Source organism: Parus major, chromosome 4 (genome assembly GCF_001522545.3).
Source record: "Parus major isolate Abel chromosome 4, Parus_major1.1, whole genome shotgun sequence".
Taxonomy (NCBI): domain Eukaryota; kingdom Metazoa; phylum Chordata; class Aves; order Passeriformes; family Paridae; genus Parus; species Parus major.
In genome coordinates, this window is record NC_031771.1 from 66,843,030 (window position 1) to 66,867,554 (window position 24,525).

General features: G+C 61.4%; 4 protein-coding genes across 8 annotated transcripts in view; 2 read left to right on the forward strand and 2 right to left on the reverse strand.

Moving 5' to 3' along the window:
• Positions 1 to 1,047: 1,047 nt before the first annotated feature.
• Positions 1,048 to 6,818, reverse strand: HTRA2 (HtrA serine peptidase 2). The gene is made up of 8 exons (XM_015625748.2): positions 6,209 to 6,818; positions 5,150 to 5,354; positions 4,871 to 5,065; positions 4,714 to 4,746; positions 4,227 to 4,335; positions 3,784 to 3,853; positions 1,631 to 1,726; positions 1,048 to 1,380 (listed from the first exon to the last, which is right to left on the reverse strand). The coding sequence occupies exons 1-8, from the start codon at positions 6,568 to 6,570 to the stop codon at positions 1,215 to 1,217; spliced, it is 1,236 nt and encodes a 411-aa protein (XP_015481234.1). The 5' UTR covers positions 6,571 to 6,818; the 3' UTR covers positions 1,048 to 1,214.
• Positions 6,819 to 6,942: 124 nt separating this feature from the next.
• On the forward strand, positions 6,943 to 14,877 carry AUP1 (AUP1 lipid droplet regulating VLDL assembly factor). 3 transcript variants are annotated; one of them, XM_015625747.3, is made up of 13 exons: positions 6,943 to 7,065; positions 7,342 to 7,479; positions 7,903 to 8,053; positions 9,190 to 9,377; positions 9,486 to 9,558; positions 11,585 to 11,658; positions 12,411 to 12,477; positions 13,024 to 13,129; positions 13,265 to 13,411; positions 13,556 to 13,716; positions 13,871 to 13,959; positions 14,736 to 14,764; positions 14,797 to 14,871. In XM_015625747.3, exons 1-13 carry the CDS (start codon positions 7,016 to 7,018, stop codon positions 14,814 to 14,816), a joined length of 1,293 nt encoding a protein of 430 aa, XP_015481233.1. In that variant the 5' UTR covers positions 6,943 to 7,015; the 3' UTR covers positions 14,817 to 14,871. The 3 variants fall into 3 exon arrangements, with proteins under 3 accessions (XP_015481233.1, XP_015481232.1, XP_033369725.1); XM_015625746.3 differs by having other exon boundaries at positions 14,736 to 14,877; XM_033513834.1 differs by lacking the exon at positions 7,342 to 7,479 and having other exon boundaries at positions 6,957 to 7,065; positions 14,736 to 14,876.
• A 135-nt stretch (positions 14,878 to 15,012) lies between these two features.
• On the forward strand, positions 15,013 to 17,169 carry LOC107203412 (BCL2/adenovirus E1B 19 kDa protein-interacting protein 3-like). 2 transcript variants are annotated; one of them, XM_015625501.3, is made up of 6 exons: positions 15,013 to 15,273; positions 15,828 to 15,957; positions 16,058 to 16,187; positions 16,262 to 16,356; positions 16,442 to 16,591; positions 16,820 to 17,169. In XM_015625501.3, the coding sequence occupies exons 1-6, from the start codon at positions 15,186 to 15,188 to the stop codon at positions 16,866 to 16,868; spliced, it is 642 nt and encodes a 213-aa protein (XP_015480987.1). In that variant the 5' UTR covers positions 15,013 to 15,185; the 3' UTR covers positions 16,869 to 17,169. The 2 variants fall into 2 exon arrangements, with proteins under 2 accessions (XP_015480987.1, XP_018861994.1); XM_019006449.2 differs by lacking the exon at positions 15,013 to 15,273 and having other exon boundaries at positions 15,628 to 15,957.
• A 178-nt stretch (positions 17,170 to 17,347) lies between these two features.
• LOC107203409 (dedicator of cytokinesis protein 2-like) overlaps positions 17,348 to 24,525 on the reverse strand; it is a 45,899-nt gene continuing 38,721 nt past the window's right edge. The window contains exons 36-53 of one of the 2 annotated variants that reach the window (XM_015625498.3): positions 24,192 to 24,348; positions 23,901 to 23,941; positions 23,654 to 23,744; positions 23,457 to 23,576; positions 22,804 to 22,893; positions 22,590 to 22,694; positions 21,979 to 22,120; positions 21,716 to 21,797; positions 21,538 to 21,622; positions 21,239 to 21,325; positions 20,372 to 20,548; positions 20,179 to 20,262; positions 19,944 to 20,081; positions 19,506 to 19,591; positions 18,960 to 19,110; positions 18,615 to 18,723; positions 18,158 to 18,291; positions 17,348 to 18,085 (exon numbers count right to left, since the gene is read on the reverse strand). In XM_015625498.3, coding sequence (XP_015480984.1) covers positions 17,996 to 18,085; positions 18,158 to 18,291; positions 18,615 to 18,723; positions 18,960 to 19,110; positions 19,506 to 19,591; positions 19,944 to 20,081; positions 20,179 to 20,262; positions 20,372 to 20,548; positions 21,239 to 21,325; positions 21,538 to 21,622; positions 21,716 to 21,797; positions 21,979 to 22,120; positions 22,590 to 22,694; positions 22,804 to 22,893; positions 23,457 to 23,576; positions 23,654 to 23,744; positions 23,901 to 23,941; positions 24,192 to 24,348 — 1,969 coding nt within the window. In that variant the 3' untranslated portion in view covers positions 17,348 to 17,995. Of the gene's footprint in view, positions 18,086 to 18,157; positions 18,292 to 18,614; positions 18,724 to 18,959; positions 19,111 to 19,505; positions 19,592 to 19,943; positions 20,082 to 20,178; positions 20,263 to 20,371; positions 21,028 to 21,238; positions 21,326 to 21,537; positions 21,623 to 21,715; positions 21,798 to 21,978; positions 22,121 to 22,589; positions 22,695 to 22,803; positions 22,894 to 23,456; positions 23,577 to 23,653; positions 23,745 to 23,900; positions 23,942 to 24,191; positions 24,349 to 24,525 lie in introns of those variants that run through there. The other variant, XM_015625499.3, reaches the window with a different exon arrangement.

The window sequence follows — 24,525 nt, forward strand, 5'->3', positions numbered from 1 at the left end:
GAACATCGGGTGTGACACAAGGGCCGAGGGAGGCACAACCCTCACCCTCAGCTGGGTGTTCCGACCCCACCGCCCCCTTCCCCACTGCTTGGGAGGAGGGAACAGGCCTTGGCTCGCTCCTGGAACGCGCTGCGGTCAGCGCAGCCGGAGCAGCTATGCCAGACACGCCGCCATTTCCCCCGAGCCGCCGCCGCTGGCCGGGGCAGCGAATTCCTCCGGCGAGGCCGGGGCTGCTGAAAGGAGGCCTGTTCTCAGGGCAGAGCCGCCCCTCGCCGCAGCACCCCTGAGGAACTGTGCTTCTTTCATGTCCCAAAAGCGACGGGCCGGGGCTCAGGAGCGCCGTCACGGGCAGGGCCTGGCCCGACAGCCGCATTCCTGCGCTGCTCCGGGCTGCCCTCGCCGCTGAGCCGCTGCTCCGGCTCTTCCAGGAAGGCGAGGAACAGCCGGAGTTGCTCTTTCCCCGAAGGCCCTCGGCCTTCAGCTGTCCCCAGGGGCCGGGTGTGTGTGGGAGCAGAGCTCCAGCACTGACAGCCAGCTAGGGGCGGGACAGGCAGAGCCCCGGCCCCGCCTGCGGCTCCTATCCTCAGCCCTCCGGGACATCAAGGCCAGGAGATGCTGCCCCAGCCATTGCGAGTCCAACATTGACACCGAGTTCACCACGGCCTGGAAAGCTGCTGCACAGGAGATGTGGACACAGGGCTTGGAGCAGTCACAGAGCTCCCAGCAGAAGGGATGTGACCAGACAGCCATGGCACAGCAGCACTGCTGCACTCCAGGGAGGTAATGCCGGTCCCAGACCCGCTCCAGGGCCGCTCTCACAGAAGAGCCACACAATCCCTGGCTCAACAGGTACAGAGAGGAGTCAGATCCCAGCCCAGGTGGGTACCAAGCAGGTGACATGAACATTGCTAAGATCCCTGGAGGCACAGCAAGCTCCTCCCCAGCCACAGGGTCTCATATGGGAACTGACAGGAGCAGGGTCCCGCACAGCCCAGCCTCCACAAGGCAATTGCTGCTGCCACGGGAAGGAGGCCACATGGCCCTGGGGGCTGCTAGAAAAGTGCTTTATTTGAATATAGAGGGGAGCAGCTGCACCACAAGTCACCCAAGCACAGGCCCCTCTCAGCCCTGCATGAGCTCTCCATCCCTGCCTGGTCAGCACGGACACATCTCAGTCCTGCCCTCGGCTCCGGGCCAGCGCCGTTTGGTCTCTGCTACTCGGTGACCTCGGGGACGACGCTCACCAGCAGGGTGTCGTAGCCACGCCGCACCAGCAGGGCCAGGTTCTGCTGCGTCCGCACCGCCTCGTACACGTCCTCGGCGCGCCGCGACGCCGTCCCGTTGATCTCCAGCACCACATCCCCGGCCTTCAGCCCTGCCCTGTGGGGAGAACACGGATGAACACACAGAGGGGGAGGCAGACACTTGGAGTCATCATCATGCAAGTGCAGCGGGAGCTGCGGCACCAAGGGGTTCTACAGCCGCACCGGTACTTGCCCAGCGAGCCACCCAGCCTAGGAAAAGGTCCCCAGGTGGTTTCTGCTGCAGAGCCCAAGCCCTGCTGCTCTGCAGCAAAATACATCCCACAGCTGCTCCCTGACACACCCCTGAGGCACAGGGTAGCACTTACTGGTGTGCCGGGGAGCCGATGATCACCTTGTGGATCAGCACGCCATAGGAGATGTCAGGAAAGGTGGGGTCACGCAGCTTCAGCTCTGCCAGGATGCTGCAAAGTGAACATCAGCATCAGGGATGGAGCTGGAGGCAGAGCAGGGCTCCCACCCCACCCCCTGCAGCTGCACAGGATTAGAGAGCAGGCACAGAACCTCCCCTCCTGTGTTCCTGCTCCCTGCTGAGCACAAGCCACAGCTGCCAGCCCCTAACAGCCATCCTCCTGTCAGAACGAGAAGACGAGAATCCCAGTGGCACCAGGGAGAGCTGGAAACCCCTGGAGCAGCTGCCAGCTGGATCAGAGCTGTGGTGATGCACATCCCAACGTCACATTACCCTTCCCGGGGTCAGACCTGTCCCTCCCCTACTGCGGTTTCACTTCTGTGCCCTAGGTGAGCAGGATAAACAACACAAGCTGTGCCCCTCTTCCTGCCAGACGTGTCAGCAGAACTCTCCTCCTGAGTCTAGAGACTAAACAATCACAGTTTCTCCAACTTTCCCACAGATTGTAGGATTTCTAAACCAAATTTAAACTCTGCATCTCTCACAGCTCCTCTTTGGACTCTCCCCAACTGTTGCAGCACTCCAGCTGGATGTCTCTGGAGTGACAGCATTCTTCCCTCCAACACTGCATCAGCTCCAGTCCCTGCAGACCCACACAACTCAGTGTCTGCCCAGCTCTGCTCCTGTCAGGTCCCTGCTCAGCCAGTCAGGACTCCCCACGTGGCTGTGGTCCGTGCTGAACTCTGCTGTGCAGTCCTACAGCCCAGTAAAAGCTGCCAACCCTTCCCAATTTCACACAGCAAAGGTGGGAAGAGGCCCCTCAAGCTCATCTCTCCCAACCCCCAGCAGCCTCAGTCAGGGCAAGCTGCTCTGGACTGTGTCCAGTTGGGCTTTGAGGATCCCCAAGGACCCTCCAGGCTATGTGTGCCAGGGTCTAAGCACCCTTCTCACAGTAAAAAAAGGGATTTCTCATGGACCCTCACATGTCTCTGTGCCCACTCTCTCTTATCTGGCGTGGGCACCATGGACAGAAGAGGGTCTGTGCCTGAGCCTGTGCCCAACATGGAGCTTCTCCTCCCTGTGCCAGGGAAAGGTTTCCAGATGGAAAGGTTCAGGGTGTTCAGGGCAGTCACCCGATTCCAAGGCAAGCAATCCCTTGTTGGGAGCCCTTCCTGCTGGGCACAAACAAGCCTGGCAGTCAGGTGGTTTCCCTGGACCCTCGTCCCAGGAGCCGTGTCCGAGGAATTTCACGCGGCTTCCTGACAGACCCGGTCTCTGCAAGCGTGGCCAGGAAAGCAGGAGGAGCCTGGGCCGGCCTCCCACATCCCTCGGGTTCTGCCGGGTACCAGCACCATCTGCTGGGCAGTGGGGAACTCACCAGACTTAGGAGAGCAGAGCACAGCCCCAGAAGGTGTTTGCCCAGCATGGCACAACACCAGCCCCACGAGGCAGCTGAAGGTCCCTTAAACGTGACTGCAAGAACCGAAGAACCAGAGCAGGTGTTGTCCTTGAGAACTGCTCCCACAGGTGAGAGCACAGGTCCTGCTTCCTGACATGGGCACTTCACAGGATTGTTTGGTTTAGAAAAGACTTTTAAGATCAAGTCCAACCCAAGCTCTGCCAAGGCCACCATTGACCATGTCCCCAAGTGTCACATCCACACAGCTGTTAAATCCCCCCAGGGATGGGGACTCCACCATTGCCCTAGGCAGATGTGCCAGAGCTGGACACCCCTTTCCAAGAAGGAATTTTCCCAGTATCCAACCTCAGCCTCCCATGGCACAACCTGAGGCAGTTTCCTCTAGTCCTGTCCCTTGTTCCCTGGGAGCAGAGCGCGACCCCCACCTGGCTCCACCCTCCTGTCAGGCAGAGCACTTTTTATCTGCTCACAGAGTGTACTACAAATGTAGAAAATTGCAAGTTTCCAATTTATCCCTGAGCCAACCAGGAGTCTAACCACAACACAAGCACAAAGAGACTTGAGAGTGAAAGCTTAAGATGTGGAGACAAACCTCCCAAAACCAGGCACCCTCAGTTAGTTGGGAAGATCCCAGCACATCCCTGCCCCAACAGGACCGATCTGTTGGCCCCTGACCTCAGGACAGGTACCTGGGAGTGAGGGTCAGCATCATCACCCCGATGTACCGGCGCTTCGTCTCTGCATTGCCAAACCAAGAGCCTGTGGAAGGACAGGACATGGAATGTCATGGCTGGACAACAGAACAGTGCTGGGCTGAACCCTCACAACAGGGAGCATCCAGAGCCACTCCAATTCCCTACAACAGCTCAGCCCAGTTCCCAGTGCCAGCAGGAGCATTCCAGGTGATGCATTTTACACCGTGACTTGGCTTCCCCAGATTGTCAGATTTTTGACAGAGAATGTCCCTCCCCAGTGTCACAGGAGAACAAGGTAGGGCAGGGGAGCAGCAGCACAGCTTTCCTGTGGCACCAGATGAGGCCCCAAACACTTCTCCTGCTCTCCTTGCCTTTCTTGGGAATTTCAGCTGTGCCAGAGCCTCCCCCAGCACCCGAGCATAGAGGTCCCCACTTACTCTTGCGCTGCTCCTCCTTCTGCAGGAACTTCCGCAGCCGGTCGGAAGGGATGGCAAAGGAGATGCCCGAGGTCACCTTCATGGTGTTCACACCAATCACCTCGCCATCCTGCAGGGAAAGAGCACTGGGCTACCCAGCCTGGATCACTGTGGAGAGCAGGGGAACTACTGCACCAGCCTGGGGTCCTGCCTGTGCACCCACCCCTTCCCAGGCTGCTGTCCCTGTGTCCTGCCTGAGCCTGCCAAGGTTGAGTCTATGGGATGAGTCCAGGCAGTTCTGGCCCTGCCCTGCCAGCACCAGACAGACCTCGTCTCCACCAGAGCCCCCTCAGTTCCACCTGCCTCAGATACTGCACAGGTTTCTCACACCAGGCTTAGCCCTCCTCTCCCTCCTCCCAGCACACACAAGCACTCCTAACAGAGGGGAGCAAGGGGCACACGGCACATCCCCGTCCCAGCCAGCAAGGAGACAAGCAGCAGGACTCACCAGGTTGACGAGGGGGCCCCCAGAGTTCCCAAACTGCAGCAGAGGAGAGAGAGAGTGTGAGCAGACCACAAGAGCCCCATCCTGAGGCCAATCCCAAGGTGACCAGCCAGAACCCCCATGCAGGCCCCTCCTCCCTCCCAGTGCCCACATCCCTTACATCGATGGCAGCGTCGGTCTGGATGTACTCCATGTCGGTGGCGGCCAGGCCCAGCTCGCGGCTGCCGCGCTGCGCCGAGCTGACGATGCCCGAGGTGATGGTATTCTGCAGGGCAAAGGGGCTGCCCATGGCCACCACAAACTCGCCCTGCCTCACCTCGGCCGAGCGCCCCAGCGGCAGCGTGGGCAGCGGGTGCTGTGGGGAGCGAGCCAGTCAGCGTGACAAACACAGAGAACGTCCCCGTTCCCTGGTGTCCCCACGGCTGTGACACGCACGCACCTTGGGCTTGATCTTGATGGTGGCGATGTCCGCCACCTGGTCCACGTCGTGCACCACGGCGTCGTACATCTCGCCGCTCGCCAGCTTCACCCGCACGCGCCGCCGGTTGGCCACCACGTGTGCGTTGGTGACAATCAGCCCATCCGGGGACACCAGGAAGCCCGAACCGTTGGAGATGGGAACCTCTCGGCCCAGGAAGGGGTGTCTGCAAGGAGGGCACGGGTCAGGAGGGGTGGCAGGGACAGCACGGAGCAGTGAGGGTGTGCAGGCAGCGGCACAATGGGGAAATCCTTCCCTGTCCCAACAGCCTGCACAAAGAGGGGAATCTGCACGAATGCTGCAGGAATCCAGAGCTCATGCACGGCCACAAAGGTACATTCCTACCAGGAAGAGAAGTGTGCAAGAGCAGGAGGGGCTGTGACCTGTGCAGAGACAATGCCAGAATACACGGAGCCCTGCTTTTCAGCAGGTAACAAATACCGGAGAGGCCACAGGAACGTTTCCTGATAGCGGGAGCAGACTCACAACTCTGGGCCCTGGTCAATCACCACAACCTCTGCTGGTAATCAAGTGGAGGGAATGGAAAATGGGATGGACCAGCAAGGCCAAAGCCCAGCTGATGGTGAATTATTGCCAGTGTGGGTCAGGAACCCAGGGAAGGAAAAGCACCAGCTGATGCCTCTGTAAATTGCGAGACAGAGAGGGTGACACCAAGCTAGAAGCAGAAGTCACCCAGCCAGAGGGGAGAGCTGCTGCACAGAGGTGCTCCAAGAAGCTGGAGGCATTGGATGGTGAGAACATTACAGAGCACACAGGGAAATGCCGAGTGCTGCTCCCAGGCAGACTAACGGGGGCAGCCCGGGAGGCAGCTCCGCCAGACGGCCCCGGAGGATATGGAAGTGGCAGCGACGTGTGGCAGCCGCGTGCCGGTCTCTCCCGAGGCATTTTCGGGAGCCTCCGGGACGGTTCAGGACAAGCCGGCAGAGGTCCCGGAGGGGCCGAGGCCACACTGCGCAGGGAGGAGGGAAATCTCTCCCGGGGACCTCCCGGTGCCGGTACCTGCCCACGATCTCCACGTAGACCAGCGCGGGCGCCGTCTTCTCCACCACGTCGGCGATGAAGTTGAAGGCGGCGCGGGGCGAGGTAGGCGGCGGGGAGGGCGGCGGGGCGGGCACGGCGGCGCTCAGCGGGGGCCGGCGGCGCTCCCGGGCCCACAGCAGCACCAGCGCCGCCGCCCCGGCGCCCACCGCCGCCGCCAGAGACCGGCCTCTAGCGGAGGGCGGCGGAGAATGGGAAGGAGGAGGAGGAGGAGGAGGGGGCGGCGGCAGTTCAGCGGCCCCGGTCAACGCTCGGCACCAGCGCTGTACACCCGGTGGCACCGGGATACACCGGATCCGCACCCTCCGCGCCGCTGCCGCCATGCTGCCGAGCGGAAACCGCGCCCCACCGGCGGGGCCGGGCCGCAGGGCACTACGGGAGTTGTAGTCCTGAGGCGGGGTCTGCCCGACACTGTCCTCCGCCGCGGGGCACGCCGGGAGCGGTAGTTCCGAGGCGGGACCTGATGGAAGCGCGTTCCCCTGCGGGGTACGCCGGGAGTTGTAGTCCCGCTGGGAGCTACCCGTCCCGCCGTCAGCGAGATGTGCCGATAACCGGCGCGATAGCAGAGTAGGGCAGCCCCGTTGTCAGAGCCGCTCATCGAGCCCGCCGGAACCGCCGAGGGCCGCGGCCTGGCCGAGAGTGCTGCGGCGGCGCCGTGAGGGTCAGGAAGGCGGCGCGCTCCCAGCGTGCCCCGCGCGGGCCTGGCGCGCGGCCGCGGGCAAGATGGCGGCGGGTGCGGGGTGGCCGTGAGGCGCCGGCACGGCGGGGATGGAGCCGCCCGCGGCCCCGGGCCCCGAGCGGCTCTTCGACTCGCACCGGTGAGTGCCTGCCCGGTGGACGCCCGGGGGAGCCGCGCGAGAACTGCTGGAACTCTGGGCGGGGGTCGCGGGGTTAGGGGAGGGCGGGGGTGTCTCACGGAATCCCCGTGGGGAAGGTCGGGGTGACCCGTGGGGGGACCGGGGAGGGCCCGGGGTATGCTCGAAGTGGGTTGGGAGACTTGCTGGGGGGACCACGCGGAGCGGCGGCCGCAGGGCGGGTCCTTGGGATCGCCCCGGCCACGCTCAGACGGCCCCGGCCGCTCTGTGCTCCTGCAGGTTCCCGAGCGATGGGTTCCTGCTCCTGGCCTTGCTGCTTTACGCCCCCGTGGGGCTCTGCCTGCTCGTCTTGCGCGTCTTCATCGGTGTCCACGTGTTCCTGGTCAGCTGCGCCCTGCCCGACAGCGTGGTGCGCCGGTGCGTGACCTCGGGGGGCTCCGGCTGCTGCCCGGGCTGGGTGTGGGGTGGCAGGGCCGCCCCGGCCCTTGGGTGTCCCCAGCCGTGGGGGCTCGCCTCAGGGTAGGATCTGTGGGGAGCTGTGTCTTCAGGAGCCTTCGAGGTGCTTCTTCTGCCAAGCCCGGGGCTAGCAGCTACCTCTGGAGTGCTCAGGGACTGGTCTGGAGCATGTGGATCAGCCTGGTGTGCTGGTCAGGAGTTCTGTGGGCACTTGCTGCCCTCATCCCAGCCCCACAGCAATTCCTGCTCCAGATGTATCATTTCCATTTGATCCCAGAGCCATCTGTCCATCTGCCAGAATTCCTGGGCCCTTGTCTGTTGGACATGTCACCTAGCAGTGGTTCAGAGGGCAGGAGCTGAGGAAGATCCTTGTTCCCCTGGCAGGTTCATTGTCCGTGTGATGTGCTCCGTGCTGGGGTTGCTGGTGCGTCAGAGCGACCCTCGGCTGCGTGGGGCTGGCACCAGGGTCTTCATTGCCAACCACGTCACCCCCTTCGACCACAACGTTGTCAGCCTGCTCACCTCCTGCAACACGGTGAGGGCGCGGCCGGGGCTCCTCCCCTCGGGCGGGGCACGGGCAGCTCTGCCCGCTTTGGTGCTGCAGTGGTCACCGTGGAAGGAAGCTTGAAGCCCACTCAGTGCCACGCCCTGCCACTGGCAGGGACACCTTCCACCAGCCCAAGTGACTCTAAGCCCCATTCAGCCTGGCCTTGGACACTTCCAGGGATCCAGGGGCAGCCACAGCTTCTCTGAGTAATCTTGCCACTCTCACAGCCAAAATTTTTTTTCTAATATCCAGCCTAAATTTCTCCTCTTTTGGTTCTACCCATTAATCCTTATCCTGTCGCTCCACTTTCTGGTGCAGATTCCTTCTCCAGCTTCCCTCTAGGCTCTTTCAGATCCTGGAAAGTTTCATTTCCAAATCTGATTTATTAACTCAGGGTGTTAACCTTGAGGTGATTTCTGTGGCTCAGTGTCACTCATGGGCTCTGCATGAAAAAGTGGAACGGGGTGAGGAGCAGCAGGAGTTGTTACAGTGGGGGTTGATTTTGGTGGAAGAGTGCTTCCTTCTCTTCCTTCCAGCAGCTGCTTCCTTCTCTGGCCTTTTGGATTAGGGGGCAGGGCTGGTTGTGGGGTTTCCCCCAGCACTGGGTGGGAAGTTTTATGGGGGGCATGCAGGGTGCTGAGGGAGCAGCATGTCCGTGGTCCTTGGGTAGTTCCGGGCTGTCCGTGCTCTCCTATAAAATTCTTTGTGTGGAGTTCCTGAGTCAGCAGGCTCCGTGTGGCTCCTGTGTCCTGCAGAGCCATTGATTTACCCCTGGCCTGGAGAGGGGGGACTCCTGGAAGTGGTGTGTGTCCTGCCAAGTGTGTCAGGGACTGCTGGAGAGAACACTGGGGACAGCTGGGAGTGCATGTGTCTGGCAGGCCGGGCACGGTCTGAACGGATGATTTGGAATCCATTTCCTGTGGAATTGAGGCTGGAGCAGGGACTGAGGCCTGGCAGTAACGTGTTCTCAGCCACCAGTGCTGTCAGTGCAGGTCACTCACAGTCCCAGAGGGGTTTTTACCAATGAACAGGAACTTTGTCATCTCTGTCACCTGGGAAGGTGGGGCAGGAGGGCCTGGAAGGGTGGGCAGGGCGGTGTTTCCTCCTCACTTCTGTTCCTGCAGCCTGCCCTGAGCGGTGCCTCAGGGTTCATCTGCTGGTCCCGGGGATTCATGGAGCTGGGAGTGACAGGCAGCCGTGCAGAGCTGGTGGATTCCCTGAAGGAATACTCGGCCCACCAAGGGAACCCACCACTGCTGCTGTTCCCAGAGGAGGCGGCCACCAACGGCAGGGCCGGGCTGCTCCGCTTCAGGTGAGAGAGTGGGAATTCCCACAGCAGGGGAGCAGGAATTCCTGCAGCAGGGCAGCTGGGAATGGCTCTGGTTCCGGGATCATTCACTGCAGAATTCCTCCCTTCCAGCTCCTGGCCCTTCTCCATCCTGGATGAGGTCCAGCCCGTTGCCCTGCAGGTCCGGAGGCCATTGGTGGCTGTGGTGAGTGGTGGGCACAGGGACAGGGTGTGGGCTGGGTACAGCTTTTCTTTCTGCTCCTGCTTTGCAGATGTTGCCTGGCCTCGTGTGCTGGCACCCTGGAACCAGCTGCTCAGGGCTAACACTGTTCCCACTGCCTTTCTTGGGAACTTGGCCAGTCAGGACTCCCCTGGTTACACTGACAGATGTTTGGTGGCCCAGCTGGCTGTCACTGTGCCTCTGGCTTCATGGCCAGTGTAGTTTGCTTTCCTCCTGCTGAGCTCCCTGCTGTGAAAGACCAGCTGCAGTCAGTCCTCATGCCAAAGGTCATGCAGGGCTCTGGAGGCTCCTGAGCTGGTGGCCCAGGCACAGACACAGGACATGGTGCAAGAGCAGCCCCACACAAGGGATAAAGTTCACGAGGGCAATGGCAGCACTGCCAAAGGCATTGCAGGGAAACTGCTCTCAGCAAGGCTTTGTTGAATTTCTTATTTTTGATATTTATTATTTATGATCTGGTGACCACAGAGAGCTGCCAGTCATGGCTGTCACTCATGGGTCTGGTGTTGCTGGGGACACAGCAAATGAACCCCTCTCAGGGTGAGGAGTCACCTGGATGTGTGCAGGGATGAGAACTGCAGGAATTTTTGTTAACTCTTGCTAGGCCAGGGGTGCTGAGACAGATTTGAGGCACGCCACAAGCGTGGGTGAAGTTGCATATTTCTAGTAATGAGGATAAGCTACAGTTTGAATGACGCCTCCAAAGAAGTGTGAGAGTTTTTCTGTTCTAGACAGTTTACAATGAATATCTGATGTTTTTATGGGTTTGTTTGCATTGAGAAATTCTGAGATGTGACAAGTTGTGTGTGTGTGTGTCTGTGCATCCCTTCCCTTGTGCATGTCAGGGAGAAGAGCAGGTCTGTGTGGAGGTGCTGGTTTCAATCATTTCTTGGCTCAACTTTTATTTCCAGAGTCTGAGCAGGACTTTGTGCTTCCTGCACGTTGGCTAGTAAATCCTAGTGGATTTTTGGAGTGATCTTAAACCATCAGATACTGGAAGGATTGGAGATGTGATATTTTGAATGGTTCAATTGGTGTTTTATAGAAAGTTTTCTTACATCATTGTGTAATGTATATTAGGCACTGGGTTGGGCCAAACACCAAATTGGGGGTTACAAAAGAATTTTTTCCAGCTCCAGTTCCATGGAATATTGCAGGAGGGTGTTGTTCTGTGGCACAGACAGTGAAACTGAAATCTGGCTGTGGGCATCACTCCAGGCATTTGGGTTTAGGGTTCTGAAGTTGTGTTTGTCCAGGAAACGAGGCTTCTCTGTTCCCCTTGTGGCTGGCCTTTTGGGGTTTATCTCATGTACAGCTCCTCTTCCCAAGGTGTGGGATAAACCAGGCACAATCCTGTCTGAGAATCACTGAATTGTTTGGAAAATCCCTCTGAGCCTGTGGGGTCCAACCATTCCCCAGGCACTGCCAAGGCCACCACTGACCCTGTCCCCAAATGCCACATCCACAGTGCTGTTAAATTCCTCCAGTGATGGGGACTTCTCCCTGCCCTGGGGAGCTGTGCCAGGGCTGGACAACCCTTCCCAGGAGGAATTTTCCCAGTATCCAACCTGGGCCTCCCCTGGCACAACCTGAGGCTGTTCCCTGGGAGCGATTACAGGAGTTGGGACATCACAGAGAGGCTGTTGCCACCAGAATGAGGAAGGATTGTTCACGGTTCTGAGGAAATATTAATAGGTTTTTGTTGTAATCCTCTACAACAGGTTTTCAGGCATTTTTTGTGCTTTCTGAAGGCACAGACTAGTGGGGAATACTGAGGGAGGTCTTAGTGGGAGGAAAGTTTTCATTGGGAGCAGTGAAAACTGGTGATGATCAGTGAGGGTGAAGCTGCCCTGGGGCTTGCCCTGCTTGCACTGGCTTTGCCATTCCCACTTTCCCAATCCTCCAGCCACAGCTCAGGTGTGCTCTGCCCAGTGGAACCTGGACCAGCTCCTTTTCCATGGGTGGGATCTCACTGTGCTCTCCTCCCCAGAGCGTGGCTGACTCCTCCTGGATCACAGAGCTGCTCTGGACCTTCTTCGTTCCCTTCACAGTTTATCAAGTAAGGTACTACGTCTCTCTCTTCCGTTTGGGGCAGGGTTGAGGGTGGGCAGGGCTGTGGTGTCACCATGGCAGTGAGAGCTCCCTCCCTGGGTGCCTCAGCAGGGCTGGGCTCAGCACCAATCTGGGTCTGGCCATGTCTGATGTGGAGAGGGCTCCTGGTTCCTGTTGGGGAAGGAGAGGAGTCTCAGTGTCTCTGGGTGTTTAGTTCAGGTTGCCAGGTGTATTTTTGAAGCTGGGCTGCTCAGCCCAGCAGTGCTGGCCCCCAGTGTCTCTGTCTGTCCCTATGATCCCTTGGGAATGGGGTGGTGATTCAGAGGGATGGTGCAGGGGTGGTCCAGACCCCTTCCCAGGGCCTGGGTGTGAGCCTAGGCTGGCTGAGTAGCTTTGCTGCAATGAGGGCAGTGGAAGGGACTGGGAATCAAATGTAGGGCTTGATGTATTTCAGCAAAGGAAAGCCTTTCCCTGGTTCTATCTGCCTGAATTCTGGGTGACCTGTTTTCTACTTCCATGTTAATGGCCACATATCCTCATTAAAGCCTTTCTGGGAGCTGCAGATCCCTCGTGTTACACTTGAGGGCTAAGGGAGCTCCAGTGAGCCAGTTCTGTCTTCTGCCATGTCCTGGATTTGGGTGTTGGGGTTTGGTGCTCCTGTGGGGAAAGGTGTGGAGGTGGGGATGGCATGGCTGCCCCTGGCAGGGTGTCCCCAGGGGCTGCTCCCAGCAGGGCTGGCTCCATGTGCTGTTGTCCCCACTCAGGTGGATGCCGTCTGTCCCCAGACAAGCAGATGAGCGGAGTGAGGACTTTGCGCTCCGAGTTCAGGAGGTAGGAAGGTGGTGTGGGAGAGGGATGTGTAGGACTTCTGCACTTTGGGATGGGCACAGAGGAGAGTGGGGTGCAGGGAGAGTTGCAGAGGGCATTTGAGGTGTGTTTGTGTGATGGGAGCTCTGGTACATATTTATTGCCCCTTGGAAGAACTCAGTTATTTCATGGCTTATTTGCTACCTCACATCGAGGCTTTCTGCAGTTGTCAGGGCTCTTCCCATCGAGTTCAAACCTTTCACCCCCTTTTTATAATGCCACAAATCAAACAAAGCAGTTTTTCCACCTTTCCCATATGTGCTGGGTACTTCACAGCTCCAGATATCTCATATCTCCTTGTCAGCCTGTTTTGGCAGGATGATATTGCTATTCCTGGTCCTTCTCATGAAATGAAACACTGAAATGCATCCCAGAGGCCCTGGAGAAATCAGTTCCCAGCCCTCTTGCCCTCACAGTGGCTCCACATACCCCAGACATGCTCCCCAGCGTGGAGGGGCTGCCTGGGCTGTGTGTGTTGTGTTTTTTGTGTGACTCCTCTGCGTTCCACAGCTCTTGGCCATGGAGCTGGGTGTGGTATCCACACGGATCACCGCTGCCGACAGGACCGAGCACATGAAGAGGCTGAGACACACGTCACGGCTGCCCTTTGCCCCAGGTGGGAGTCCTGGGGGGGTCCTGGCTACGGAACCTCAGCCTGGGCTCTGCTTTTGGGGGAGCCTCTGTCTACTCTCAGTGTCAGACTGCCCACTTTTAGTCCCTCACCCTGTGCCCACTGTCCTTTCTCCTGCAGCCTCGAGCCAGCGCCCGGCAGCCCGGCCCAGGGTGCCCCCCAGCCTGCCTGGGGGTGCTCCCGAGGACGTGAGGGTCGTGGCCATGGCACAGCAGGTCAAGGAGGTGCTGCCTCACGTGCCCTTGGAGGTCATCAGGACAGACCTGGGTGAGCAGGGACTGGGGTGGCAGCAGGGATGTAGAGGCACCTCCTGTGGTCTGGAGGAAGAAACCTTTTCCCCACTGCACTGGTACACACTGGCAGCCAGGATGGAGTGTCCTGATCTCTAATGGGTCGTTTTTGTTCCTGCAGTCCAAACCAATTGTGTGGACACCACCATTGCCAACTTGCTGGAGGGGAGAGTTTCTTTCTTCCCTGAGAGTAAAGAGACTGAAGACCTGCCTGCCCCGTCTACCTCCCAGGCTGCAGCTGCTTCTGGCATCCAGGGCTCTGTGGCTGCGCCTTCTTCCAAGGTACTTCAGGGTTGTGTCTCCTTGCTCTGGTGGCTCGTGTTCAGGACTAGCCAGGGCCATGGATCACCAGCCTGGCATGCCAGATCCTACCAGAGCTACCAAGCAGACCCCTGCTTCATCTGTCTCCTGATGGCTCCTGTGCTTTCTCTTCCAGCCCGCTACAAAGCAGTTTGCAAAGTCCCCCGTGGAGCGTCACCTGTCCTTGCAGGAGAGAAAACGAGCCTTGTACGACTATGCCAGGAGGTGAGAGCCCCCCACACCACCCTGTGCCAGGGCCACACAAAATCTCCCCCCGCCCAAGCCCCAGCAGCACCCGAGGTGCCCCAGGCACTGGGTTCTCCAGTGGAATGGAGCCCCCATGGGACTGGGTTTCTCTGGGGTCCCACTGACACCCTCAGTGTGGGCAGGATGTTCCTGTTTGGCACCAGGGACAGCGCCGTTAATTCTCCATGGTGTGAGGGCACAGGGAGTGAGTTTGGTCTCTGTGCAGGGTTTTCATGAGGCAAATCATGGGACAGGAGGCCAGTTCTGGTCTTGGTTTAGGAAGATAGAGAAAATTGAGGTTTGAAGGGAAGTTGAGTGTGCCTGGGCTTGTTGGGCACTGATCAGCTGGGGTGGTGCCGAGGGAACCGTCCTGTTGGGAAACCTGGCTGGGTTCTGCTGGGACACGGGGACTCCTGTGGGTGGTCCTGGGAGACCGTGAGCTGCTATGGGCAGCCCTGGCTTGGTCCGTGCTCCATTGTTTTTGTTCCCAGCTGGGACTTTACCTCCCCCATGGCCCTTCCAGAGCAGCTCCTGCTGCCTTCACCCATTTCCCTGGGCTCCAGGCCAGTTTGGAATGAAACGGGTCTGACCAGAGCCAGCGTGCAGCCAGGGAGTGCCCGGCCCCGGGGTGCTGCAGTGTCCCCGGGTCCCGGTCCCTCGGGGCTGCTTCCTGGCCAGACGGGCGATCCCCGGGTGGGTTTGCGGGAGGCCCCTCAGGTGGTGCCAGCGGTGTCTGAGGGCGCTCTCTCCCGCAGGCGGTTCGCTGAGAAGCACGGCGCGGCAAGGGCCGGCGGCAGCCCCTGACCGGGCCGGGCCGGGCCGGCGGCAGCCCCTGACCGGAGCCCCTGACCGGGCCGGGCCCGGCCGTTGGCACCGGGAGCGCGCGGGCCCCGCGCGGGCGGGACGGGCGGGGCGGGGGCGCCCCCTGGCGGCGGAAATAAACGGCGGCAGCGTCCGGCGCGGCTCGGGCTGTGCGGGCACCGGGGCGAGGGGGCGGGGCCAGCGGGGGGGGCGGGGCCGGGCCGGCTCCGTGCGGGTCTGCACGCGCCGCAGCCGACGCCTGCTCGCGCGCCGCACGTAGGCGCCGCTTAAAGAGGCAACGCGGCGGGGCCGCCGCCCCCGCGGCCGGGCGAGCTGCGGCTCGCGGGCCCAAGCGGGCGGAGCCAGCGCCCCTTTAAGAGACCGGTGCCGGTGGTTTTATTTACATGGGGGCTCGCGGGCGTCACGTGACTGTCAGCGGCGGGGGCTGCGCGCGGAGCACCCGCGGGGCCATGGCGGGAGCCGGCGACGACGGTCCGAGGGGAACCGGGGCACCGGGGCGGGATCGGGGCAATGGGGGACCCGGGCGGGCCGGGGAACCGGGGGCTTCGGGGCACCGAGGGGTTTGGGAGAATGGGAGACCCGGGCGGGATGGGGCACCGCGGGGTTCGGGACAGTGGGGAGCCCGCGGCTCAAGGGGCTGACGTGCACACATGGGGTGACCGGGAGTCCCGGGTGGCTGAGGTGCGCTGTGGATGGGGAGCGGGTCAGTGGGGAGCCCAGGCGGGGTTTCTGGGGGACTGATGTGCGCCGGGGGCCAGGGATTGTGGGGATCCTGGGCAGGCTGGTGGGCACCGGGGGTTGGGTCAGTGGGGGCATCAGGGGGCTGATGAGCACCGCGGGGGCAGAGGCAGCTGCGGGTTCCAGGAGAGGAGCCCCGGGGTGCACAGGACATCCCGCGTCGGGGACTGCACTTGGTGCCCCTGCGGTCTGCAGGCAGGGGTGCGGGGTGTGCCGGCAGGGGCTCCGGGATGGGATGGGGTGCAGGGGTGGGCCCAGGACAGCGCAGGGGCTGACAATCCCCCCAGGCTCCTGGGTGGAGCTGCGGTGTGGCCCAGGCTGCCCCGAGCCCGAGCTGGCGCCTTCTCCATTCTCCTGCCACGCCGACGTGGAGCGGATGCTGCTGGAGGCCCAGCTGGAGACAGAGAGCAGTGACGGGTGAGTCCTGAGGGGGAGCCAGGCTCCAGAGCCCTGCTGAGCCCTGGCTGGCGCTGGGAGCCACAGGCTGGGCTCAGTGACTGAGGGTTTCTGTTTGCAGGACCCTGCTCGTGCTGGGGTCCCCAGCCTGGGATGACGACGGAGCCAGCCATGGGAGTGATCAGCCAGGGGAGAGTGAAGTGCTGCCTGCCCACAGCCAGCCCCCACCAGGCTGCTCCCACCCCCGGCAGGTGAGGGAGCTGCCCCCACCACACCCTGCTGTGCCCCCAGGCCGTGCTCTGACCTGCCCTTTGTCTCTTTCCAGTGGGATGTGCCAGAGGAAGCCAAGTGGAGGCAGCGACGCCTGACAGCGTCCCTGGGCTGGGCCTGTACCCGCTGCCCTCGGTACCTGTCTCCAAAGTAAGTCCTATGTGCCTGACCAGCACGTCCTACTGACCCCCATCCTGCTGTCCCTGTGTCCCTGTTAACCATGAACTTTCCCCAGGGAATTTGCCTTTGTGTGCTCCCCGCAGCCAGTGCTGTGGAGCCTGCAGGGAGGTGCAGTGGGGAGGAAGAAGAGACTTTTCAGTTCGGAGCTGCTGCTGCTCTTCATCCCCTCGCTCCTGCTCAGCCACCTGCTGACCCTGGGGCTTGGGTGAGTGTCTGTGGCTCTCAGCATGGGGCTGGGGGAGTGTCTGGAGGGTCTCACCCTGGGATTGGGGGAGGAGGGAACACTCCTGCATTTGGGCTGCTCATCCTCGGGTGCTGTCGTGTACTGCTGCTCCCAGCAGCTACAGTGGTTTGCTGCCATCTCCCCTTGCTCCTGACTTGCTGGGGCCCAGCCCCCTGTACCAGTGCCTCACAGTCACTCTCTCCAATCCAGGATCTACATTGGGAAGCGCCTGGCAGCCTCCTCGGCCAACCCTCTGTGAGGATCTGGGCAGGCAGCAGAATGGGAATGCGGGGAGAGCCCGGCCCCAGCGCAGCCTGACCGCTCCCAGGCCCCTTGTTCGTGGCACGAGGCGCCTTCTCCCCGTGTCTCTCCCTCAGCCCTTGCCTCAGGAGCTGATCCCACTCTCCCCCATAGACCAGAACCTGCTGATGGCAGCTCCCAGCTGCAGGCAGCCCCTGCCTTCCCCAGCCCCTGGTTACAGGTCCAGGTCCCCCTGTAACAGACTGTAAATACAACTGAGCCCACCTGAATAAAGAGCCCTGTGCCAGCTCAGAGGCTGAGCAGAGAGTCCCCTCCCTGTGTCCAGCCAGCCCAGCCTGGCTTGGGAAGTGACCACTGGACTCCCTGGAGTCCCTGTGCTTTGGGGTGGTGCCAGCTGGGCGTGAGCCCCTGGGTGGGCTGTGGGCAAGCAGGGGTGGCTGCTGGGGCTCACACGGGTGCTCAGCCCCACGCAGGTGCTTGGCTGATGCATTTGCCCTTTATTAGCCGTGGCTGCAGTGCAGAGGCAGGAGCTGAGTGTGGCATGGCCAGTCAGGGCAGTGACACCTGCCAGGTGGCAGATATGGACAGGAGAGGTGGCACTACAGAGTGTGAGGCTGCCAGGGCCTGTGTGCACACCTGGCTGTCTCCTGTGTGTCCTGGTGCTTCAGGATGGGGTGGGCAGCCAAGGGATGGGAGCTGTCCCACCAGCGGGGAGCAGGAATCACATGGAAATGCCACTGGGGAAGTCTCTGGCACGCTGCCACTGGCACAGTCTGTGGGCAGCTCGTGTGGAGGGAGGGATGTCCTCATGGCTGGGAGAGGCTGCGTGTGTGGGAGCTCAGTATGGCTCCAGTGGCACAGGAAGCATCCAGGGCCAGGTGGGTCCCAGCCCCTGGGGACACCTGGAGGGTGGCAATAGCCAGAGCTGGTGGGACACGGGGTGGCAGTGCCTGGTGCACACAGAGACTCCCATGGCCATGTGGGGTGCTCTGGGTGTCAGTACTGCAGGAGGTGCTCCAGCAGGTGAGAATCAAGCAGGGCTGTGGGTTGGGCAGCTGGCTGGGCACAGGGGCACTCTGGGCAGGGGTGGCCCCTGCAGACAGTGCAGCTGCAGGTGGCATCAGGTCAGAGCTGTGACAGTCGCCTGGACTTGGGTGGCGGCAGTGGTGGTGACTTGAGGCTTCTGTTGCCATCCGCTGTCGGGGATGTGGATGCCTGTGAGCAGAGAGGGATGTGAGGGGTGGTGGGAATGGAGGCCAGGGCCAGCCAGTGCCTCCCCTCCTGTACCTTCCCTCCTGCTGCAGCATCACTCTGCTCCAGGAATGTCTCGTACACCGCGGGGTTGAACTTGCGGGGCAGCGGTGGGAGCTTGCTGGCGCTCTTCACACGGCCACCAAAGCCAGTGGGAGACAGGGATGAGCCTGTGCAGGCAGGAGAGGTGGGATGGAGGCTCAGCCAGCCTGGAGGTGCATAGGCCCCCTCGGTGTGCCATGGGCTGTGAGCCCAGCCAGAAGCAGGGAGCTGGCTCCCACCAGGAACAGCCCTTGGCACCAAGACCCAGCGGCACAAGGTCCAGGAGCAAGGGCTGCAGCCCTGCAGGGAGCGTTCAGCTGGGGATGTCCCTGTGTTCCCTCTGTGCCACCACAAGAGGGTGAGGGGACCTGTGCCGGGGGTGGTGTGGGAGGGCACAGCCCTGCTGGTGGGGCTGTAGGGACTCTCAGGAAGGTGGCCTGGCAGGTTGTACCTGCAGCACTGGGCTGAGCGTCGGCAGCAGCTCGGCTTGGCGGGGGCTGTTTCCCATCAGTGCTCAGGCTGCTCTCGCTCATGTTGCAGGAGAATCTCCACTTCTTGTCCTGGAACACAGAAGGAAGGCTCAGCACCCTGGAGGGCCGGGCTGGATGGCAGCCCCTGCAGCCCTGGGTCTCCAGCCTTGTGCCCATCCAGCTCCTGTTCCTCCCCTCCCTGCAGCAGGGGCTGCCACCAGCCCCTCAAGGGGCCCCATCTGGGCTGGGGGCTCTGGGTGCAGCAGGACACCCAGGGGAGTGTGAGCAGAGCCCCAGGGAGGCACCAGGGCTGTGCTGAGCATCACCTTGGGCTCTGGCAGCTCTGAGATGGACTGGCGTGGGTCCTGCCGCCAGGGCCCAAAGATGGAGCTGGCGCGGTTCTCCTTGCGCTCGGTCCTGTGGTCCTCGCTCTCAGAGAGGCGGGGGGCAGGCTTTGGGGTTGGGGGTGCCTCCGTGCTGTGGGGTGACTGGGACAGGTGAGGGGCAGCAGGGGAAGAAGGAGCAGGGCTATGCCATGGAGCAGCTGGAGCATCACTGGGCACACTCAGCCAGGCTCCATCTACAGCAGAGCTCAGCAGGGAAGGGTTGGGGGACTAGAGTGGATGGCTCAGGTGACAGCAGTGTCCAGGTGAGCCAGAGGTGTCTCTCCTCCATGTCCCCCATAGGGACATGGCCACCATGGTGGCCTGGCAGGATGGACCCCTGAGATGCACTTGGCATAAAGGGAAGGTGGAAGGGCCAAGGACTTGGGAGGTGAGAGAAAAGCACCTGGGCTAGAGTGAAAAAGGCTCTGCAGGGAGGGCTGAGGGCAGTGAGAGAGGATGACCAGCACTCCCCCCTGCAGCACTTGCCTGGCTCCAGTGTGGCTCAGCTGGTCCCAGTCAGGTACCCAGGCTATGGACCGGGGTCGGCCGCTCCGCCGGTCCTCAAAGAACATCTGAGACAGCCAGGAGGGGTGAGAGGGCCCCCAGCCCCCCCAGCCCATCCCTCGTGCCCTCTTGTCCTGGGGTGACTGTGATGTTAAATTGTATCCCCTCTAACCAGTCCTACTTCTGTGCCAGCGCCAGCCACCCCCAGAAGGGCTGTCCCACCTCCCAGGGCAGGCAGGGACCCTGAGGTCCCTCAGACCCAGTGCTCCTCACTCTGTTCCTGCCCCAGCTGTGGCCTCAGCCAGCTGCTCCCTGCTGTCCCACAGCTGCATTGGCTTGTCCAGTGTCACCCCCATGGTGCCAGGCAGTGCCTGTGACCCCCAGCCGTGGCTGCCCCGTGCCCAGCGCCGTGGCACTCACCATCTCACGCATCCCGTACTGACTCTCCACCTTGGCCCGCAGCTGCTCAAAGCACTGCTCCATGCGCTCGTGGAAGGGCCGCAGGTCCTCTGTCACCTTCTGCCCATGGATCCGGATTCCCTCTGCCAGCAGCGGGATCTGTGGGAGAACGGGGACTCGTGGGGCTCCCTGGGATGGGAGGGACAGCGGACACCGGGGGCAGCTGTCCCTGCCAGAGGGCTGCTGCACCTGGTACCTGCCAGGCGATCAGGTCCTTCAGCTTCTCGATGTTCCCTGCGTCCTCAGGGTGCTCCTGCATGTAGGGCTCCTGGAAAAACGCCTGCAACGACCCTTCCTCAGTCCCACACAGGCCAGGGGTGGCAGAGCGGTGCCAGGGCTAGTCCTGGGTGTGCCCAGCTGGCCCTGACACAGCCCCTGCGTGTCCTCACCTTCTCATACTTGGCAAAGCCGCCCATGACCGCGGGGTCCACGATGCCGTTGAGCAGCATGGAGAGAGGGTTGATGGGCAGGCTGGGGTCGTTCTGGTGCCGGTTGATCTCACTCATGATTTTCTCATTGGTTTTCATCATAGTCTCAATGGCGTTTTCCAGGGGGGAGATGATGATCTGTGTGCAGGAAGGGCTCGACACTTGCTGGCACAGCCCCCTGCCCCTCCTTGTTAAGGCTGGCAGGGTGGGCTCTCCCCAGCCCAGCAGGAGAGACCCCTGGGGCTGCACATCTCACCCCATGAAGCCCCTCAGACCCCTGGCACCGGGTGCCTGGGGCTGAGTGAGAGCTCATGGGGATGTGCTGGCCATGCTGGTCCCTGCTCCCAGCACAGGATCAATCCCATGGGCACAGGGAGGCTACAGGAAACCTGCCTAACCACTGGTGTCACTCTGGGGGTGCAGCTGTGCCGCAGTGGGGTGCACAGCCTGAGCACCACGGCAGACACACGTGCAGCACTCATGCAGCCATACATCCTTGTGCCCGCAGCATCCCGTGACAGCCCAGCCAGGACATCCTGTGACAGCCCAGCAGGGCACATCACATCTCCACTGCCGTGCCTCCTGAGGCTCCCTGGATGTTGGCCGAGCCCCTGCCTCTGACAGAGGAACAAAGCCCACGCATGGAGCCGTGGCAGCAGTTGCTGACACCCCTCCAGCACCTCTGCTGCTCCCCACAGGCTGTCCCTGCTGCCCACAGAGCGTGCCACAGGCAGGACACGCTCCCCATGCCCCAGCTGGAGCTCCTGGCAGGGCTGGGATCCATCAGGATCCTGGGAGGGCCCTGATGCCCCCCAGCTCCCTCCTCACCGTTTCAGTGGAGGTCACAACAAACCAGCGCAGGATGCCAGGCAGGGGATAGGCTGTCCTGAAGGTTGTCCGCTCAATCCACATGTTCTGTGGGAAGAGCAGCAGTCACTCCCCACCCTCCTCCTGTCACACTGGGTCACCCCTGGCTGCCCCATGGCATGGGGGGCTCCCACCTCCATCAGGACAGGACCATCAGGACACCACCTTCCCCATCCCAGGATCCCCTGTCTCTCCTCTGGACCCTTAGCTGACCCTGTCCCTCCCAGCTGGGGGTCCTGGCAGCTCCTCCCAGCACTCACAGCAAATTCATTGTCGGGATCATTTGGGCCCCTCTTGAAAGGCCGTGAGTAGCTGAACCGCTGGATGTGGTTGGCTTTGTAGAAGCTGTGGGGAGGGAAGGGGCAGAAATGGGACAGGACCCTCACTGTGTCCCACCCACAGGGAGCAGAGCAGGGGCTCCCTGTGCTGGACACTCACTTGGTGATCTGCTCCGGGATGCTCCGGCCCCTGAGCCGGACCTTGGCTTCCTCTGCCGGCTGCACGGTGAAGCACTGGATGTCTGTGGGAGTGAAGGAGCCACAGGCACACACCGGAGGACAGGGCTGCTGGGGAGAGGGGCTCCAGAGCCCTGAGGGGTGAACCCCAGGGCTACAGAGAGGCACATAAGGAATTCCCACATGGAGAATGATGGACAGAGACCAAGCCACCCTCCCATCCCCATCCCTGTGCGCAGAGGATACACTGCCCTGGCGAGGCGGTGATCTCCTGGCCAGGGGGAGATGTGCTCTTCAGCTTCTCAGCATTGGGGAAGGGGCTCAGCAGCTGCATCTCAAAGTCCTCACGCCGCTCGTACTCCTTGCCGCGGTAGATGAAGACCTTGTTCTGCAGGGTAGGAAGGTGACAGCTCATCCTTGTGCCACAGAGTGGGGCTGGCGAGCCCCAGAGCGCTGACCGGTGCTGAAAAGGCTGAGCCCCCTGCTGAACAGGACACACCTTCCTCTAGAAAAACAGTATTCCCCAAACCCAGGAACTAAAGGAAAAATAAAGGCACATAGAGAAACAGGATTGGTGCCAGCCGAGCAATATCACTAAGGACAAATCCTGCCTGAAAATTCAGTGGCTTCTATAAGGGTGTGGCAGCATGGGTGGATGGGGCAGTGTGTAAACCATCTGAGCTCTCTCACACATCCCTCTCCAGGCCAGACGTGGATGGGAGAGATGCTGGGTAAGGAGCAGGATGATGACACTCAGAGAGTCCTGATCCTCAGTCAGCTCCACATCCAGCTGGAGACCAGTGAGGATTTGGTTTCCTCGGGTACCGAGCTGTGGAGCTGCTCCTGGTTCTGCTTACCCGGAGGAAGGTGGGGAAGCCCTGCCCGTAGTACCCCACGGCAAAATAATCCGGGCTGGGCCGCAGCACCTTCAGAATCTTCTCATAGAACTTGGCTTCTCGTTGCTGCAGAGGAGAGGGGCAGGATGAGGACAGGATAGGGTCTGCCCATTCCCCCCTCATCCCTGCCGTGCTGCCCTGCCAGCAGCACCCCCAGCCCAGCCTGGGCACCCACCAGGATATCACTCAGCATTTCGTAGTCGAACACGTGGCTCTCGTACTGCTCTGCCAGCTCCTTGCAGATGTGGATGGCCTCCTCCCACATCTGGGGAAGGGAGGGGTCAGGCAGGGCCCCCCAGTGCAGGGTGAACTGGGGAAGGGGGCATCAGGGATTTCCTGCAGACACCACCCTGCCTGTGGGGCACCTGCACCCCTGCCCCCTGTGAGGATGGGGAGAGGGCTCTCCTGTGGGGACTGGTGGTCCAGTGGGCAGCAGAAGGACTTGGCTTCCCACCATCTCCAGCCATGGAGCCCCCCAGCCCACTCCAGCAAGCCTCTGTCCTGAGATATCCGAGCTGTCAGCCCTTGGCAGTACAAGGACTGCAATAGGATGGGATAGGGATGGGAATGGGATGGGAATGGGATGGGATAGGGATAGGGATGGGATGAAGGACAGTGGCTGTGGGGTGAACCATCCAGCCCAGGCTCACTGCAGAGCAGCTCCAGCCCTTCTGCAGCAGGGAGGAGTGAGAGGCTGTGCTGAGAATGGGGTCTGGGAGCTTGGAACAGGGGGGAGTGGTGGCAAGGGGGCCAGGCTTACCCTAAGCCAGCCCAGCTCCCTCCAGCAGGGTTTCAGAGGCAGCAGGGTCTGGAGGTGGCCACACTCACCTTGCCCTGGTCGAAGTATTCAATGATCTGGTTGTACAGAGCCTCCTTCAGCTGGCGCTGAGTGTGCAGGTGGAGGCCATGTGGGTCTGGCACTGGGGCTGCATTCAGCTCCTCTGACCACTGCACGAGGGAGCAGGGACCTGTCACACCGAGCCCACACAGGGCTGCCCACTCCTCCCAGCCCCCCGAGTGCCCACCGCGAGCAGCCGGGCGTGCAGCAGCAGCGTGTAGGCTCCCTCCGTGTAGTTCTCGTAGCTGATGTGCAGGTCCTTCAGCTTGTACAGGTACCTGGGAGTGACAGAGCCGTGTGTGGGGCACAACAGAGCAGTTTGGGCAGAGAGCAGCATCATCCTGCCCCCAGGCTACTCTGCCAACCCCATCCCGCTGGGAATGCTCAGGACCCCCCACCCCAGGTGCTGCTGGTGTTCCCAGGGCTGTGCTCACCTGATGTACATGGCCTGGCGGTCGATCTCCTTGTAGAAGTTCTGTGGAAAGGCAGACGAGGCTGTTTGAGTGGCTCTAGGGGCACATGGCACCCTCTGGGTCATGGTGCTGCCCCACACAGGGATGGGGTTGGCCACAGCTCTAGCACCATGTGCAGCCCTCTCTGCTGTGCCAGGGACACCGTGGGGACTTGGGGAGCAAGGGAACAAACCCTGGTCACCCCAGGGAGCTGGGGACATGGGGATGAGCGCTGCCAGCCTCAGGGAGCTGGAGCAGGGCACAAGTGCTCACCAGGAGGTTGACGGTGCAGCTCATGCTGTAGGTCTTGTTCTCGTCATTCATGACAGCCCGGTAGTCCAGGAGCCGCTCCAGGAGTTCACTCACCAGCCTCACAAAGTCCTCTCCAGGTTTGGCCAGCTCGGGGTGGCTCTGGCAGCAGCTCAGCAGGCTGGGGAAGAGAGGGAGCCACAGGTCCCACTGCACAGCCAGCTCTGCAGTGCTCCCACCACTGGCCCTGCTCAGCACCAAAGAGCAGGGACAAAGCCTGGGCAGAGCAGGGGCATCACCCAGGGCAGAAGTGATTCCTGGGGCAGAGATAACACCAGGGACGGTGGCATCACCCAGG